Source organism: Felis catus, chromosome D1 (genome assembly GCF_018350175.1).
Source record: "Felis catus isolate Fca126 chromosome D1, F.catus_Fca126_mat1.0, whole genome shotgun sequence".
Classification (NCBI taxonomy): Eukaryota; Metazoa; Chordata; class Mammalia; order Carnivora; family Felidae; genus Felis; species Felis catus.
Window position 1 is genome coordinate 74632982 of NC_058377.1, and position 19555 is coordinate 74652536.

A 19555-nucleotide genomic window follows, 5' to 3' on the forward strand; every position below is an offset into this window, starting at 1 on the left:
GAGGACCAGAGGCCCAGCAAAGGGTAAGGGACTTGTCCATAAACAGCCTAAAGCCAGACTCAAATGCCAAAGCCGCTGCCCTTCCCTTCACACTGTGCTCCTTTCTGGACTCCTATACATCATGTCCTATTTTCCGTGGATTTTTTCTAGCCAGCGGGCCATCCCCAGTCGTACAATCATCTCTGAATTCTATGACTCATATCTGAATCACAGAACGCTTAATAGTTGAAAGGGACTTTGGATGTCATCTCGACCTCCCACCCATTGTGGAAATTTCCTCTCCACTGTCTATCCAGACAATACTTGAATGCCTCCAGTGATGGAACACTCATTTTCCTCCTCTTGAATTATCCAGCTCTACGACCGGACTACTTTCAGAGTCAGGAAGAAAGTTCTGCACCCCGTGGGCCAGCAGGCCTCTCTTTAATTTCTCCGTATCTGGTTTATGCCAGCCGCTTAAGACACGCAGTACGAATCTGCTGCCCCCTCCACAAAGACAACCTTTCATATAATCACAGACAGCTCTCATAACCCTCTGGAGAATTCTGTTCTTCAAGCTAGCTGTTTCGGGTCCCCACAAGGGCACCTGTAAGATGACACCCATCCTAGACCATCTCAACAGGCCTTCCAAAGTGTTTTGAGCAATGGCACCCCCTCCTGGACACGGCATGAACTGCACCAAAGGGCTCAATCCTTACCTGGAGGCCTGAGAAAGCTTCCCCAGTAGCTGGGCCACTGGCTCAAGGTGTGAGTAAAATAACTACCTATTGTAAAGAATCATCGCTTCAGAGTCATACCTCCTTGTTCTCAATGTCCATCCTAAAGAGTATCACTGAAGACTCCACTCTAAGGTTCCTCACCGATCATGAGGTTTCTGACAAGCTACAGGTTTGGTTTGGAAAAAAGATGAAAACGTACTGTGTTATGGGATGATGATAACTTTTTTCACTTGTCAGATTTTCTATTATTCCTACAACGGATATTTGTTGTAAGTAAGAAAAAAAAAAGACTTCCATAAAAAGAAAAAACAGTATGTTGAAAACTCCTCCTATTCTCCTTTCCTTTATTCCTTCCATGGCCTGGGTACTTGGTCCGCATGCTGCCACCCCACAGGCAAGAGTGCCTCGGTCGTGTCTCCGCGGTGACCGCAAGGGCCTGTGGTTCAGCCGCCCAGGTTCCCCGCAAGCGCGATCAACCAGACTCGGGCGGCACAAAGCTGACACTCGCAGCCAGCTCTGTCAACAGGGCCGCTGGGTGGTTTCTCCACATTACCTGCCCCACCGTCAGCTCACGCCACACTCAGCCTGTCTGTGTTTCCTAACCTTACCTCCGGAAGTCTGCCCCGCACACCGCCGGCCAGCGGTCACGTCCCCAGCAGCCCTGGCCTCCCCAGCTCTTCACCCTTCCCTCCACCCCTCCCGGCACACCCTCGGTGCCTGCTCTTCCCTCCACGGGAGCCCAGAGCAGCTTCATATGACAACAGGTCAGAAAGACATCAGGGATTAGAAAAACAAATCCTCATTTAAACGGAGACCTTGCGACCAGCTGAGTCACTCCTCTCGAGCAAGTTCACAGCTAAGCGGGCTCTTCTCCAGCCCGTGTCATCCGGGGCTCTCTCCCTGCATTCGGAACTCTGGGGGCACCTGGGTGCCAGGAAGACTCACCCGGCAGCTTCTCGCTGCAGCACATGTCCAGGGCCCCTCCCTCGGAGTCATCAGCAGGGTGCTTCTCTCTCTCACTCCTGCAGCAGATGGAGAACGGGAGATGAACAGGGATCAAGGCAAAACCCTGAACAAAGACAAAAAAGGCTTCTGGCTTGCCCTGCGTCCCTCTGAGTAACTCTACCCCAGCGGGGGACCCGAACAGAAGGACCGACCTACAGAAGGGACAAGCTGCAGAGGCAGGAGCAGAATTCTGCAGGCATTTTCCCTGTGGAATAATCAGCAGTGGCGTTCCCTACAACCATCACCACCACCATCACCTCTGCCATGGAGGGAGGGCTTGCTCTGTGCCAGGCACTTACAAAATTTACCACACTAAATCTCCAGCATGGATGAGGGATCAACCAACAGGCTCAGAGAAGTTCAGTAACTTGCCTAAGGTCACAACAGCTCACTAGGGCGGAGCGGGGCATGAGATTACAGTCTACGACTCTAGGCTAGGCTCTCACTGTCGTGCTGCTGTGCCTCCTAGCTCCTGTGGGTTTGAACCACGCGTGAGCAAGAAAGGGGGTGTGGGTAACACACGGTCTACGTCCAGCTCCTCGAGGCCTGCAAAGACCTTCTGCCTCAGAGGCCCGCAGAACTCTTCTCCAGAAATCGTTAGAAAACGTAGCTATACGTATTTTTTTGCATATTCTAAATGTTCTATTTCTTTCTGACATCACAGAGCCCTCTTTCTAGCCTACCGGGGCACTTTCCAAGCCTATCATGGGGCCTAGCTTTTCTCCTTTAACCCATGACCTGGGAAAAGGTTGCTGGAGATCAGCTAGACCTCTTCAAGTGTCTGTAGAGCAGACATACCCCGAGGGCAACTGTGCAGCTCGCAGGGGTTCCCCTACTCTGGGAACGGCCTGAAATCAACTATGGGCTCCAGCGGCTGTCTGCCCTTCATGTTCTGATCCCTGGCAGCAGCTGATTTATCAAGGCTAGACACACCAACTAGGTTGGGTCGATCAGATCCTCTCCCCTGTGTTTTTCAAATGCATTCCGGGGGCGGGGGGGGGGGGGGCTGTAGTCTGCAGGTGCTGGCTCTAAATCATGGCAGCTACAGTGCCCTGGAGAGAAAGTCCTAAAAACCGCTAATGCTGCGGGTCTTGGGGCCGCTCCATTTCTGCCCATCCTGAGTCTTGAGTGGGCAACACGTCTGTCAAAACCATGAGATGCCCCAGGATCCTTCCAATAAATTCCAGCATTTTAGCTTAAGCCAGTGTGAACTGATTTCTGAAATTGGCAGCCAAAAGAAACTTTAATACAGCACTGCCGGTATAATACTTCCACGAAGTCCAAGAGGTCAGCTGCCTCTCTGCCCACTGTTTCTGCAATCCTGACTCTCGGACTGGTCCTGAGGCCAGTTTCAGGCCCAGCTGCGGATCTGAAACAATTAAGGATAGACAGACAGGGTTAAGGGTGACCCCTTCCATTCTGACTTCTTCTGCTCTCAACTGGCATTGCGTTGTTTTATCTTCTCCTCATTCTGACCGGCAGGGTCTCTGAGAATCTCAAATCTCGGAGCCTGGCCCTCCTGCAGAGAGAAGGCGGCTATCTTCAAGGCCCTTTACATGTCTCCTGAATCTCTCACTTTTCTTCCTCTCCACCACCTACATCTTGGTCCAAGCCAGCTTCTCTTTGCCTAGATTACTTTGGCAGTCTTTTAACTGGTCTCTGGCATTCATTCAAGCTGGCCCCTAAAACATTCTCCATATGGTTCCAATACATATGGCTTCATAGTTTGTGCAGTTTACAATCCGCACAACTGGATGGGGCAGGCCTGAGCTAGAATTAACCGTTTTAAAACTCAACCTTTTAGGGGCGCCTGGGTGGCGCAGTCGGTTAAGCGTCCGACTTCAGCCAGGTCACGATCTCGCGGTCCGTGAGTTCGAGCCCCACGTCAGGCTCTGGGCTGATGGCTCGGAGCCTGGAGCCTGGAGCCTGTTTCCGATTCTGTGTCTCCCTCTCTCTCTGCCCCTCCCCCGTTCATGCTCTGTCTCTCTCTGTCCCAAAAATAAATAAACGTTGAAAAAAAAAATTAAAAAAAAAAACTCAACCTTTTATCATCTAAGCTTCTTTTTAAAAAATACATTAATGGATGGGGCGCCTGGGTGGCGCAGTCGGTTAAGCGTCCGACTTCAGCCAGGTCACGATCTCACGGTCCGTGAGTTCAAGCCCCGCATCAGGCTCTGGGCTGATGGCTCGGAGCCTGGAGCCTGTTTCCGATGCTGTGTCTCCCTCTCTCTCTGCCCCTCCCCCGTTCATGCTCAGTCTCTCTCTGTCCCCAAAATAAATAAAAACGTTGAAAAAAAAATTAAAAAAAAATACATTAATGGCATCCTGTTTTACTAAGAAAAAAATACAGAAATCCTTTAACATGCTTTACTAGGTCTTGCATGATTTGACCCCTATTTATCCCTCCAGCCTTATTTTATATCCCCTTTTTCCCTTTGTCCTCTGCACTTAAGCGGCACTGGACAGGCTCTTTTCTCCACAGGGCCTCTGCACATGCTTTTCTCTCTGTCTAGAGAGCTGCCCCGGCTCTACTTCCTGGTACTTTTTACTCCTAGAACTTGACACTGTTTGAAATTTCGTTTTAATTTATGCCATTATGAGATTAGCACTAGTTAGACTGTAAGCTATATGAGGACAGGGGCCACCATTTCTGTTTTATTCACCACTGTGTCTTCAAAGTCTTGCACAGTGCCTGGCTCATCATAGGCATTCAATAAATAAGTAAATAATCACTTGTTGAATAAGTGAATGTTGCCCTGACCTTCTTGGAAAAAGCATCAGGAACCTCAAACACGGCCATTATCTGAGCTGCCTTGTGGGCAGGTCTTTGTGAAGCCACAGCCCTCCAAAGCTGTTGTCCAGAGCAGGCACAGAATCACACATCCAGAAAGCCCCTCATTCAGAAGAGAAGGAAAATGGAGCACAGAATCGGGGTCTGACTCGGTCCGCGTAATATATCAAGCTGGTGGCCAGGGGGATTGGGATCCTGAGGCTTTTCTCTCTTTACAGTAAAGAACACCAGGAGCATGAGGGTTGGCTCCCGGCTGGGTGCAGAAAGGTAACCAAGGTATCCAGAAACCTCTGGAAGGGGACCCATGTGTGACTCACAGCTGTTTTCACACCTTAAGCCTCCCAGGCCCCAAGCCGTGTTCAGAATAGCTCAGGGCTGCATGTATGCAGCGGACTCTATAAATAAGCTTCCTAGAAAATGACTAATTTCATAATCAGAAAAGCAGAAAGAGTAGCACCTCTCATCTGTAGAGGAAAATGGAGCAAAAGCCCGCTGCTCGGCCTTGTCGCTGAAGGACTCCAGGCGACCTCGGCCAGAGCCCGCGCGGCTAGGCTGTTCGGGGAAGGGTTTTAATGAGATTTCTGAAGAGAAGAGATGGTCCATTCAGGGAGGATGGAGAAGCCCAGTCTCTGGACACTGCCCTCTCTCCCCCCCACTGCCAAGAGCAGAAATAGCTGCTTGCAGTAAGATGACTGCAGGCTCCTTCTCTCTCCTTTTCCATTTCTAGGAGGCGGGCAAAAGGAGCAGAAAACCGGCCTCCTGCGACAACAGGCGGCAACTTGCTGGGCTGGCCCCGCACCGCTGCCCTTGCAGCCAGACAGCCCCAGAGAGAAAAGGACTTGGAGATTAGCCAGCCTGTCCTTCCTTCATTGATGGAGAGTATCTGGGTGGGGACAGAACCTTCCCAAAGCCACTGCCTCATTCAACAAGCATGGCCTGTGAGCAAGGCACCAGAGCTGTCCTAGGAATACAGTGACGAACAAGCCAGGCCCCTCCCAACGGAGCTCCCAGTCATCTCTGGAAGACACACACACAAACACGACCGACCGCACCCACACCTGCTTTCATCGAGGATGACCTATTCACTAGATACCCTGGGGAGCTCGGCCTGCGGTGAGGGGGCAGGCTGTGTGTGGGGCAGTCTTCTGCAAGGGGTCTTCCCCTTGCAGGTTCTTAAAGGATGCTTCTAGAGGCACCTGGGCGGCTCAGTCGATTGAGTGTCTGACTTCGGCTCAGGTCACGAGCTCACGGTTCACAAGTTCCAGCCCTGCATCGGGCTCTCTGCTGTCAGCACAGAGCCTGTTTCGGATTCTCTGCCTCCCTCTCTCTGTCCCTCCCCTCCTCATGTTCTCTCTCCCTCAAATAAATAAGACTTTTTTTTTCTTTCTAAAGGACGTTTCTACATGGATGAGGGGTCACGAGGGAAAGAAGTTCTTTCATGGCACAGACGGCAAAAGCAAGACACAGAGGTCTGAGACGTAAGAAACATCGGGCACTAGCTGGGAGCAGGATGGTCAGCGGGATGGGTAGGTGGTGGGGGCTAGGCCCCAGGCAGAGGCACGTGACTAAGGAGCAGGCCTCACCACCAGGAATCCTGCCTTCCTGGTGAGGCAGCCTTCCACTTGACCATGGGGCTTCCCTTGACCCGAGAGGTGCCATGGGCTCCCCACCCCTAGCCTGGGCGGGGAAGGTCTATAATAGGACAGGGGTCCAGTAGCATGTGGTTGAGGAAGGGACACCAGACCTGGCCGGTGGTATCTGATCCAGTCCCAATCTACTCCTTTTTAAAATTATGGTAAAACACACATAAGATAAAATTCACTCTTTTAGCCAATTTGGAAGTGTACCATTCAGTGGCACTTAATATAGTCACAATGTTGCACAACCCCCACAGCTATCTAGTTCCAGAGCGATTTCATCACCCCAAAAGGAAACCTCGTACCCATTAGGGAGCCCCCCCGCCCATCCTCCCCACCCCCAGCCTCTGGCACCCATTAATCTGCTTCCTGTCCCTATAGATTAGCCTGTTCTGGGTATTTTATATAAACGGAATCATATAATACGTGGTCTTTTGTGTCTGGCTTCTCTTACTCCGCATGATGTTTTCTAGGTTCATCCAGGTTGCAGCACATATCAATACTTCATTCCTTTTTATGGCTGAATAACATGCGACTGTGTGGATACACTACCTTTTATTTATCCGTCCATCAAGCAATCGACATCAGGGTTGTTTCCACCTTCTGGCTATCACAAACAGTCTGCTGTGAACCCAACGTCTCCTTTAAACTCTGCCTCCAACACACTTACGACTTTGGGGAATCTTCTCTCACCCTGGGCTCCTGAAGCCTCATCTATAACATCAGGTGGTCAGACCCCTCGCAGCCTGCGTGGCAACACCGCCCTCTGTCTACGTGCGTGTGTGCGTGTGTGTGAAGGTAACGTGTGCCCCACAGCTATTCCACCATTGCTGGATGCTGGAGATGGGACCTGGACCAGCCCACCTCATCTTCTTGGAACTCATGGCTGGTGGGGGAGACATGGGACAGGTACCTGCTGCGGGATGGGTGAGTCAGCATTCTAACAGAGGCCTGTCTGGGATGGGCCAGGCGCACCTCACCTCTGCCTGGGGGGGTGGGGGGTGGGATGGGGGATGGGTGGGTGCCGATAGGAGGTATCATGGAATAAATGCCAGCATTGCCCAGGACTAGTGTAGAGAAATAGCTGACAGGTTTGGGGAGGGAGGCAGAGCTGCATCCTCTTCCTGGGTGGGTGAGGGGCCAGGCGGCGCTAGGATGGTAAAGCCTGATTCCTGGGCCCCCAGCAACCTCCGGACCCAATGCAGGCAGATGTGCCTCTACCCTGGGCTTCATGCTCCTGGGGCTCCGGGGCCCCCGGGACACCCGTCACTGTTAACATGGAGTTCCTATGACCCTCCCAGAGCTCTGATACCACCAGACCTCGCTATTCCCCGTGTACTCCGACTTCTAGGCCTTTGTTCCCACTCTTCCCTCAGCCTGAAGTTTCCTTCTCCCCTCCTGCCAGGTCTTACTCATCCTCAACATGACCTCTTTCATGGAGCAGTCCCTGATCTCCTGGGGAGAATCAAGCTCTCCCATCTCGGCCCCCCCCCCCCCCACACACTCCTGGCTCACTACTTCTCTCTGCCTCTTACTTTGTTCTGTTGCTATAGTTAGCTGTTTATGCACCTGCTCCCCCCACCAGCTTTCCAGTCACTTAAGAGCATCCCCACCCCCTCAGCCACCTCTGCATCCCAGGTGTTCAGGGCCTGAGCCTATTGCTGGACACATTAGAGGTCAAGTGGAAGGCAGTGTCTTAGGGTTAGTGGCTTTGGGGGCTCTGGGAAGACAGACTCTAGCTAGGATCTTCCCGGCCTGAAGAAGACAGCCAGACCACGATCAGAAAGCGGCCCATAATGCCATCGAGATGTTCATCAGCGTGTTCAGCACGCATGGGCCAAGGACACGCTGCTTTCATGGAAGACAAATGATCGGGCTGACTGCTTCATGCAAATGAGTCACACGTCCCAGCGCATGCACATGGAGAGGGCGTGTCCTCCTCAACGGGTTGAGCTGCAGGGAAGCCCACACACATCACTCACCTGGCTTCCTCATAATTCATTCCCAAGGTGTCTGGATGGGGAAAGGCGCCATCGGGGGCCAGGGCAGGAAGTTCCTCCGCAGAAAAGCACACTGGAGATGTGAACGGAGAGAAGCCAGCTTTAGAACACCCAGATGGGGGACTGAGGCGAGAGAGGGTGAGTGCCTGGCGGCACGTCACACAGCGTGGACAGCTGTTTTCAGAGAGTTAGAAAGTCCCAATGTCCTCTCGGGAGTCGCCACTCTCTTCTCCTGGTGCCCTGCTTATCCGTTGCCACAGGAGGGCCCAAGACCAGAGGTCTGTTACCCGTTATTCTGTGTTAGACCTTTCTGCCTAAATGTCTGAGTCAGTTTCTGTTGCTGGTTACCAAAGAACTCAGACTGATGTGTGCAGAGAACTTGGGGAACAGATAGGCTCTGAGCCCTGGGCTCCCAATGCTTAGTTCACTGCTATTTTCATCCTGCCAAGCTGCCTACCCTCCCTGCCCAGCTGTCCACTGTCCAGCCATCTGTCCCCACGTCTCAGCAGACTGCAAACTTGGAGTGTTCTGGATCCCAAACACAGGGTCTGAGTGTTCTCTGCTTGGGATGTGCCCAGATAAATGATGACTTCTCCATCCTGCTCTGTTGGTGGGAGACAGGGGTGTGGGTGTGGCAGAAGGGAAGGGAAGGTGGATGCTAGAGAGGTCCAGCCTGTGGAGGGGCTCGGGCAACATGAAGTTTTCCATCTTTCGTGTGAGTTGGATTCAGGGACTAGAACATTCGCTTGCTCAACAAGTGTTTATTAAACAGCTCCTCTGTGCAGGCCATGGCGTGAACCGTAGCTCAAGGCATAATGGGGGACTGCAGGTCAGCAAAGGCAATGGTGACATAGGTGGCCAGTCTGATGGAGAAGGGCAGGGTGCTGGGGGGGCACCAGCGAGGCCCCTAATGAGGCGGGGATATCAGGAGAGGTTCCCAGGAAGGGATTTAGGATGTGAAGGAGGAGCTGGGGTCAACGGCTACGGAATGTGAGAGGGGCACATGGGCTGTTCTCGGCAGAAGGAGGGCATGGGAACAGGGCACATACAAGAGATGGAGAGAAACTCCGTCTGACAAGGGGAGAGTGAAAATGGAGAGTGACATGGGACGGGGACACTGACTGAGATGCTCATTTGTGAAACACTTCTTGTTTTCCATCTCCCTCCTCTTCTTTCTAGGGAGGTGAGACAGACCTTAATTCTTCAAACAGCCCTAGGAGGAACATACTTTCATTACCCGTGTTTTCTAGATGAAAAAATGGAGATTCAGAGAAGTGAAGTGACCAGCCCCAGGCCACACAGCTAGTAATGACAGATCTGCCCCTCGCCGCCCATATTCCTAAGCTCTCTTCTCTTCTGGCTTTCAGCCTTTGTTGAAAACAATGCTCTGAAAATAGGAAGAGAGTGGACACGAACGCATCATCAGACTTTCTTTAAAAAAAAAAAAGTCCTCACTATAGGTCTATGTGGCTGCAACCCATTTTACAGATGAAGAAACTAAGGCTTGGGGGCCAAGTGACTTCCAGGCTCACACAGTGGGCAAATTAGTGAAGGAACCAGAGGGGTGGATGCTAGCGTGCCTGTCTTCCTGCCCAGGGCCCTGAAGGAGCTCACTCTGAGGGGCCATTAGCTTTGTGTGCCTTTCCCATGACGGGAGTGACCGGAAGTCCTCCCCTGGCCTGTGGCCTCAGGTTTCCCCGAGTGAGGAAGCAGCCCAGAGAGACTGGTTTGGGTGAAGAGTGTAGGTGATGGTGGCAGCCGTGTTCCATTACGGAAGCAACAAATGCACTCACTGGCCAAGGACCCAGCAGCCCTGGGCTCTTGTCCGAGACCACCTTGTGACTTTGGGCCAGTCATTTCCTCTGAGTCTCAGGAGTGCCAACTGAAAATCAAGAGAATCAAATTTAATGGCTTTGAAGGGCCTCTCCTTAAGGTCGAGTTCAATTTCAGGGCTGTCAAGGTGGATTTAATGAGGCGGATGGAGGGGAGTGACAAGGGACCAGCAGAGGGCGCTCCCAGCAGCAGGGAAACAAGGCCTTGGTCCATGGAGCCTGGCAAAGGCCGCCCAATCTCCAGGTGTGTGGGGCGGTTCCCACCCTAGCCAGTTACTGACAGAGGCCACGTCCAGTTCTGGTGATTAGTACCTGCTGTGGGTGGCCCTGTTTGTGTGGTGACCCCCCCCCGCCCCCCCCAAAATCAGTCGAAGATTTCAGAGTTCAAAGGTCATCTGGTTTAACCATGTTTTCCAGCACTCTGAAAAACACTCATTCTGTGCCCTCTCTCGACACCTCCCCAGCCCCAGCTACGGAGTTTAGCTGTAAACTAAAGGGGAAAACAGGCAATCACCAGCGCGAAGGCATAATCGTACCTCTTGTGACGATGTTCTGGCATCTCCATTCAGTTATATGCTCACGCCTACCTGTAACACCTTGGAATATACTTTTCCCTTCACTAGAAAAGCTCCCTTTTCCCTTCCCTGCTTGGAAAGCTCTGTAAGTCCCTTCTAAGATCCTGTTCAAACGTCATCTCTTCAGCAGAACTGTCCCTGAGTCCCTTAGGAAGAACTGGGCACTCCGTCTTCGGGTCTCACGTGTCTGTTCAGAATTGATCTATTGGTGCCCACATCCCCAACCCACTCGGGGTATCTGTGCACAAACCTGTGCTTTACAACGAGTGCAGATTCCTCAGTATAACCCAACCAACTAGACACAGTTCTCGTCCTCCTCCTACACACGGAGAGACTGGGACTTGGAGAGACTGAGTCATTGCTCAAGGTCACACAGTTGGTAAGTGGCAGAACCAGGCTTCAAACTCACTTTGCCTCAACCCGAGGCCCAGGCTTTATTTAAACCACTAAGCGTACGGCCTCGGACACGGACCTCCCTGTCTCCCGTGCCTGTACTCTATCTGACACCAGGCAGATATTCAAGATCTGTTTCTTGAAAAAATAAATTAAAAGCAGGTTAGACCCCGAGCATGAATAAATGGCTCACTAAAAAACACAAAGTACAGGGGCTCCTGGATGGCTCAGTCAGTTAACCGCCTGACTCTTGGTTTCAGCTCAGGTCATGATCTCACAGTTCATGAGTTGGAGCCCCGCATCAACAGTGTGGAGCCTGCTTGGGGTTCTCTCTCTCCCTTCCTGCCCCTCCCCTGCTAGTGCTCCATCTCTCTCAAAATAAACACATAAACTTACAAAACACACACACACACAAATACAGGCGTTGGGATTGGACTGCCCAAGTATGAACTCCAGATCCCTCAGTAGCTGCCCAGTCTTGGGCAAGATCCTTGAATTTCCTATGCCCTCAGTCTTCTCACCTGTAAAATGGGAATAACCAGTGTACTCCAAAGGATTCTTAAGGAGATTAAGTGAATTTTGATCCTCCCAGAAGTTTTGATACAAGATACACGGAAAATGCTTAGAACAGGGCCCAGTAAACTCCCAAAACCGTCAGCTGCCACCATCTTGCATGTCAGGTGTTGCCTGTTTCTCGGCTAATACAGCCCTCTTTCCCCACGTAGCTGAGGTCCACGGAGACTCTAGAATAAGTCTTGTGTTATGCTAATAAATTGGTTCTCAGGAAAGTAAATAAATAAGTAAATGAATTTTCAAAGCCCTGATGAGTGGCATTCGCCAATTTCCCTGGTGTAAATGATCCCACGGTGGCTGATTTCAAGCTATGAATGTGAGGGGTCACGCTGCCAGTCTTAGAGGAGGTCAGGAGTTTTACTCCAACTCTCTGTGCCTCAGTTTCCTCACCTTTGAAATAGCATCGCTAAAGCTCCTGGAGGAATGCCTGGCACGCTGTATCCTCTGGAAGAGTTAGCGGATCTAATGGTTGTTGGGAGCTGTTAACCACACTCACTGCTGCTTGTCTGGTTCTGACCCTGGCCCGGTCCCAGCACCTGGCCTCTCGCCTGATGCCCTGGCAGGCAGTCTCTGCCTTGGTCGCTTGCCTTCTAGGACTGAGGCCTTGTCCACTCTTGCGACTCTCTCCCCAACCCACCTGGAACCAGCATTCTCACTTAGCCTGTGTCGGGTCACCACATCCACCCTGATCACAAATGGTTTTGTGCTGCTGGTATCTAACCTACCTCTGGTTTCAGCCCTAGGTGTCCCTGATGCCCACCCACCCCTGGCCCGGACTAGCTGTGCCTCTGCCTTGCTCTGGACCGTCCACGATGGTCCCGTGTGGTATCTGCTTTGTTCTTCATCACTTACAAAACCACTTCTCGGAGGGCCTGTATGCACTTCCAGAGGGGAGAGCCAGAGTTCAGAGTGAGGGAGGGTTGTCCCCCCCTTCCCCCGTCACCCACCCACCCGCTGCAGCTAGTGAGGACTCCAGTTCCTGCCACACCCCACAGTGAGGGCCAGAGTCCCCCCACCTCTGCCTCTGATTTAACCCTACTGTGCTCAGGCCTGGCCCCAGCAGTGACAGCACAGGCTGGGAAGACCCTGGTACTTTAGGATTTGGTGAAAGATTCAGGAAAACAGAGTCAGATGCAGGGCCTGAGAGAGGCGAGGCAGAGGCGGCATCTGGAAACAGGTGGGTCTGAGGCTCCTTTGCCGGGAGAGACTACAGAGGGTATAATGGAACGGGAAAGAAAGAGACCAGATGGAACCAGGAGTCAAGGTTTGAATGGAAGCGGGTCGGACCTCCTGAATTCAGATGTAATAAACATCAGCCGCATACCTACTATGCGCCAAGTGCTTTCCAATGCTTTCTTTCATTGGACCCTCGCAGCAACCTGGTGAAAGAGGTATCGTTACCTCACTTCATATAGGAGCTAATCGGCACCTGGAAGGGTTAGGGACCGGCACGGGCGCAGGTAAGTGTCACTCTAGTCCTGCTCAGACGGCCAATGGAGAAGACGGGACAGAGCCTGGTCCTGGGCCAAGGATAGTTAGTCCTCTCAGTGCCTCGTGCTACTGCACAGCTGGAGACCTGGGGCCCAGGACAGGCTGTCAACAAAGGTCCTCAGTTATGGGTAGAATGCCTTGAAACATGACAGCTGACCATTCTGAGGTCACACACCTTAGAGCCATCATGGCACTCGGAAGAAGGATGGACTGAGAGGCAGAGAGACCTGGCTGAAAACGCTGTGCGCTTTGCCACCTTCTCCCCACGGGATCCCTGGCCAATGTCTGAACCTCTCTGAACCTCAGTTTCTTCCTCTGGGCCGCAGGAACAACAGAGCTGCCTGCTGCAGGGTGGTGGTAAAGTGCAAGTGACTGAAGTACAGAAAGTACCAGGCCACCCGAGGCAGACAGCCTCCTCGTTATCACAGCTGACCTGGCTCAAAGCTTCATTTCCTGGCTCCCTCTAAGTCAACTCCGCACAGGAGACGCTCCAGCTCTTTGTACCAGGCAGTGCCATCAGCTACAAAGGTCTGTTTCCTTTTTCCTCGGGCTCTGTCAGGTGTTTCTGGAGCTAATGAGAACGACGCAGGGCCTCTCCAGCAGAACAGACTCCTTTTCCCTCTGGAGAGCCCCGGGCTGTTTCCAGGTCCCCCTCGTCAGCCCCAGAAACCCTTGGGAAGGTGGGTCAGAGAACTGGCAGGCTGACTTCACAGGATTCCCCAAATCCTCCTTCACCATGAAAACTGCCCCACCTCCCACGCTCACTCTTGATTCTCAGCCTTTGTCTCTCCTGTTCCTCCTTCCTGCATAGGCCTCCCTGCTCCTCCTGTCTGAGCTGTGGCCTCGGGCCCTTCCAAGGCCTGCCTCAGCACCATGCCTCCTTCAGGAAGCCTCTCCAGTGAGTCCAGGGCCCGCCGACCTCTCCTCTGGCTAAATTCTTCTCCCAGGATTTGACTTGTGACTCGGAATCTGGCAACAGCCTGCACCCCACCCTGGGCTGCTCCCTGGCTCTCCTGCCCTTAACTTGGGCTTCCGTGAGTTGCCCAGGCTAAGAAGGGGCAAAGGACAGGCTTCCTCCTATCTGGGCCACGACAGGGAGCCCAGAGCAGGGGAAGAGGGATGGGAGGCAGGGCAATGTGCATCCAGCATTTCCTTGTACACTCAGATTTGAAAGGAAGATAGGGAGGGGGGACTAAGCGGGAGAAAAAGAAGGAAGTGAGTGAAAAGTGAAAGGAAAGGGAAGGGCGTGGCTCTCACATGGCTATGTGAGACTCAGGACCAGGGTCACAAGAGGATGGATCTAGGCGGCTTTGGATCATGCTTTAAGGCTCTCGGTGAATTATCCCCTGATTGTGTAACTCTTTGAAAACTGCTGGAACTTGACCTCCTCCAGGCAGCCTTCCCTGATTGACTCTGGTCTCTTCCCTGGCTCCCTGAGCTACACTACTTTGAACCCACTGACGCCCTTTCCCATGATGCTAGATCCTCTGCAGAAGGGCTGGAGGTTTCTGCCTCACTGGCGGTGAGTTTCACTCTACATTTCTAATCTATAATCAGAGATGCCTCACCGTGTCTCCTTTATCAGCTTCAGAGGGTGGCTGAGATTTGTTTTGCACAGTTGTTGTGAATCCAGTTTGCCTCCAACACAATCTTGAGACAAGGCCTGCTATGATCTTATACCCGTTTCTTTACTCTCAGGTTCTGTTGGGTCTAAGACTCAGTCCCTGCCCTCAGCCAGCTTCCAGCATAGAGCATCGAATCAAAGGTGTGCTAATGTCAGGAGCACCTGGGTGGCTCCGTCACTGAAGCGTCCAACTACAGCTCAGGTCATGATCTCACAGTTTGTGAGTTCAGGCCCCACGTCGGGCCCTGTGCTGACAGCTCGGAGCCCGGAGCCTGCTTTGGATTCTGTGTCTCCCTTGCTCTCTATCCCTTGCCCGCTCACACTGTCTCTCTCTCTCTCTCTCTCTCTCAAAAACAAACATTAAAAAAAAATTCTTTTTAACGTGCTAAATGTCAACTGAGGCTGTCTTACAGGCGTGCCTAGGAGGGCACAATGGGAGGGTCTGGGAAGCTGCACAGAAAGACGACGAGCATCTTCAGGACAAGTGGGAGGTTGGCAAACAGCGGGGAAGGCATTCCAGGCAGGGAACACTGCTGGGGCAAAGACCAGGAGAGATCAAAAGAGCAGGGCGGCAGGAGAAAGAGGGCACCTTGGTGCAGCTGGAGAGTGGGCAGCAGAGGGGACTCACACGCCACGGCCGACGGCTGTGTGCAGCAGGCTAGGGCGTACGGACTTAAACCCGGACGTGGCTTATTCTCAGTAGGATGAAGGCAGGTATCGCCACTGGAGCTGGCATTTAGAAATCCGTGTCAGTGATGCTGGGGGTGCAACACCGTGGGTGGATCCCCCAAACTGCTGTATTCCACCAAAGACCACATCTATGATACGATTCATATGAAGATCGAGAACAGACACAACCGTTCTGGTTGGCTCACTAGGTTGAGTGTCCAACTTCAGCTCAGGACATGATTTCACGGTTGGTGAGTTCAAGCGCCGCATCGGGCTCGCAGCTGTCAGAGCAGAGCCCGCTTCAGATCCTCTGTGTCCCTCTCTGCCCCTCCCCAGCTCTCTCTCTCTCTCAAAAATAAATAAACATTAAAAATTAAAAAAAAATACAGATAAAACATCCAGAATGACAAAACAAGGAACAACAGTTAACCTCCGAGGGCAGGTACTGACTGGAAGGCAGAAAGAGGGAACTTTCAGGGCTGCTGGAAATGTGCCACATCTTAATCCTGGTGATGGTTCCATAACTTCATTCAGTTGTCAAGACTCACTAAAGGCAATATTTAGGGTCTGTACGTCTCCCTGTTCATAAAATATATCTTTAAAAAAAAAATTTTTTTTTAATGTTTATTTATTTTTGAGACAGAGAGAGAGACAGAGCATGAACGGGGGAGGGGCAGAGAGAGAGGGAGACACAGAATCGGAAGCAGGCTCCAGGCTCTGAGCCATCAGCCCAGAGCCCGACGTGGGGCTCGAACTCACGGACCGCGAGATGGTGACCTGAGCCGAAGTCGGACGCTTAACCGACTGAGCCACCCAGGCGCCCCTCTTTTTTTTTTTTAAGTTTATTCATTTATTGTGAGAGAGACAGTACACAGGAGGGGGAGAGAGAGAGGGAAAGGGAATCCCAGGCAGGCTCTGCACCGTCAGCACAGAGCCCGATGTGGGGCTTGAACCCAAGAACCGTGAAATCATGACCTGAGCGGAAACCAAGAGTTGGTCGCTTAACCGACCAAGCCACCCAAGGTCCTCCCATAAAATATATCTCACAAATGCGTGTGAGTGCTCTTGGTTGTCACAACGACTGAGGGTGCCGCTGGCAACATTTAGAGGACGGGGCCAGGGATGCTTTCACAATGAAGAGCTCTCCCACTCAAAGGCCAAGAGGGGCCCTACTGGGAAGTACTGGTGCAGGCCACAGGCAGCACCAGGGGTTTACAGAGCAGAGAGAACTGCCCATTTCTGGGTTTGGGGAAGATGGGGCTTTGGCCATGACGGGAGCCCATGAGGTCCAGGCATCTCAGGGCAGTGAAATGGCAGAGAATGACCTATGACCGGCACTGCCACTCTAGGGCTTTGTGTTTGGTCAACTTCAGCCTGCTGTCCTGAAGCTGCTCAGGCCCAGGAGGGGCCCTGCACGTCCCTCTGAGGCCACCCAGAAGAGGCTGAAAGGAGGCCAACCTGAGTGGTCAGAGACAGCTGATGTCAGAGGGAAAAGGAAATGCCCCTCGTCTGGCCTCCGGGCCTCATGATAAGCACCACGGATGATGAATGATCATCTTCCCCTGAAATGAAGTCTCAGGGAGGAGGGGCGCCCTGGGAGATCAGGTCACCGGCAGTGGGGCGGGATGCTGCTGCCACAAAAAACCATTTCCTGACATCATGGGCAAAAGAAGGACACAGCTGACTTACACTCAAATGCTTGCCTCAACCCTTCCCTCAGGAAGCCTTCTCTGATCTCCATGCCGGGCAGGTGTCTCTCCTGTGATCCCACAGCCACTGGCCCTACACGAGAGGACAGCGACTGCCTTGGTCTGAATTCTGGCTCTGCCACTGACTTGCTGTGTGTTCCTGGCAAGTTCCTTAAGCCTTAGGAGTCTGTAAGCCGAGGGAAATAAAGACCTTCTGTACTGAACTGTTATGAGGATTAGGTGAGATAATATAATGAGCACTCAGAAAAAGTGTTCATGATTATCATCATAGCACACAGCAGTATGGAGCACAATCACCAGGTTACTTCTCTGGCACACCTAAGAGCTGTAAGCTCCTTGTGGGCAGGGTCCTGGTGGCCGTGTGGATTCCCTGGCACAGTAAATACTTGCATGCATGAATGAACTGCATCCACTAAGACCTCTCCTGAGAGCTTTCTTTTCCACCCACGATGTCTCCACATCACAGTAATTCTTCAGAAATGGAGGCTGGATTCATTTGTACTCCATTCTCGCCTTTTTTCCTCTCTGCTATCTCTAAGGCCACGCAGCATCCATAAAAATCTACTTTTTAATTTATTTATTAAGAAACTTTTTTTTAATGTTTACTTATTTTTAGAGAGACAGAGTGCAAGTGGGGGACGGGCGGAGAGAGACGGAGACACAGAATCCAAAGCAAGCTCCAGGCTCCCAGCTGTCAGCACAGAGCCCGACGCTGGGCTCAAACTCACGAACTGTGAGATCGTGACCTGAGCCAAAATCGGATGCCTAACTGACTGAGCCACCCAGGCACCCCAAGTGTTTATTTATTTATTTTTGAGAGAGAGAGAGAGAGAGAGAGAGAGAGAGAGAGAGAGAGAGAGAAAGAGATTGGGAGCAAGGGAGGGGCAGAGAGAAAGAGAGAGAATCCCAAGCAGGCTCCACGCTGTCAGCACAGAGCCGGATGCAGGGCTCTATCCCACAAACCATGAGATCCTGACCTGAGCCAAAATCAAGAGTCAGACACCCAACAACTGAGCCACCCAGGTGGCCCCAAAAATCTACTTTTTAAACGTTCATGGCTTCTTCCCAGACTCCAAACTCCTAAGACTTCAGTCAGTGACCTTTTTTTATGGTGGGCCCACAAAAATCCTTTTTAATAAAAGCCCCCATGGCTTCTCAAAAAGTTAAACCATATGATCCAGCAACTCCATTTCCAGGTCCATAGCCAAAAAACTGAAAGCAGGGGCTCAGGTGCGTGTTCATCGACAGTCATAGGAGCACTGTCCATGGTAACCGAAAGCTGGAGGCCACCTCGGTGCCCATCAATGGATGATGAATGGAGACGCAAAATGTGGTATGTATGTACAATGGGATATTACTCAGTCTTAACAAAGAAGGAATTCTGACACATGCTACAGCACGGAGGAATCTTGACAACGTCACGCCAAGTGAAATAAGCCAGACACAAAAGGGCAAAATACTGCGCGATTCCGCTTGTATGAGGGACCGAGAACAGGTGAATCCACAGAGAAAGAAAGTAGAGTACAGGTTACCAGAGGCTGGGAAGGAATGAGGAATTATTATTTCATGAACAGAGTTTCAGTTTTGCAAGATGAAAAGAGTTCTATAGATGGATGGTGGTGATGGTTGTATAACACTGTGAATGTACGTAACCCCACTGAACCGTATGCTCACAAATGGTTAAAAGAGCCAACTTTATGGACTTCATAATTTTAAAAAAGCACCCCGAACTGAACCAACAAAATGCTGGAGGGACTCCGTCTCGAATCGGAGGGTGCTGGGTACCACTCTGCCATGCCCTCAATGCTCTACTGACTTTGGCCTCCTGACTCATGACCTCCCTACCCATCCTTTCCTTGGCTCTTGCTCTGGGGTCCCCTGTTCTCTTTCTGCCCCAGGACCCAGGGCCACATCATTGGTGTCCATGAAATCAACTCACATCTTCCCACAGTCACCCCTTCCCCTATCCTCGGGCCCCTCTTTAGACCCCCCTTGGTACCATCATCTACCCTCTTGAGGATGCTTAAAACGGATGCCTTGAGAATCAGAGACAGAAAAGTTGTGGTTGAGGATGTTCACTTCTATATCGACCGACGAGGAAATGGTGAAGCAAAATACAGTAAAGCCACTGAGGCTAAAAAGAAGATCACGATGGAACACAGAAGTTATGATACAATGTTAAGTGAAAACTGCAATGTACTACAATTAGATGTGGGCTGATTTCACCTATTAAAAAATACAGACCTTTAGAGAGAGGCAAACCAAGAAACAGACTCTTAACGATAGAGAACAAACAGACGGTTAATGGAGGGGCGGGGCGTGGGGGGGTGTGGGTGAAACAGGTGAGGGGGGGTTAAGGATTGCACTTGTCACGAGGAGCACCTGGCATTGTATGGACGTGCTGCATCACTATATGGTACACCTGAAACTCAAACTATGTTAACTAGCCGGAATTTAAATTAAAAAAATATGTAAAACAAACTGCAGGAAGAAAAAAAATACTGATCTTTAGAAGAAACAGAATGGGACATCTAAAC

General features: G+C 51.6%; 1 protein-coding gene across 4 annotated transcripts in view; it reads right to left on the bottom strand.

The window, feature by feature from the left end:
- PTPN5 (protein tyrosine phosphatase non-receptor type 5) overlaps nucleotides 1-19555 on the bottom strand; it is a 55892-nt gene that overhangs the window by 31379 nt on the left and 4958 nt on the right. For 3 of the 4 annotated variants that reach the window (XM_045039049.1, XM_045039047.1, XM_023239640.2), the window contains exons 2-3: nucleotides 8135-8225; nucleotides 1665-1741 (exon numbers count right to left, since the gene is read on the bottom strand). In XM_045039049.1, the coding sequence (XP_044894984.1) occupies nucleotides 1665-1741; nucleotides 8135-8154 (97 nt within the window). In that variant the 5' untranslated portion in view covers nucleotides 8155-8225. The remainder of the gene's footprint in view (nucleotides 1-1664; nucleotides 1742-8134; nucleotides 8226-19555) is intronic. The other variant, XM_023239641.2, reaches the window with a different exon arrangement.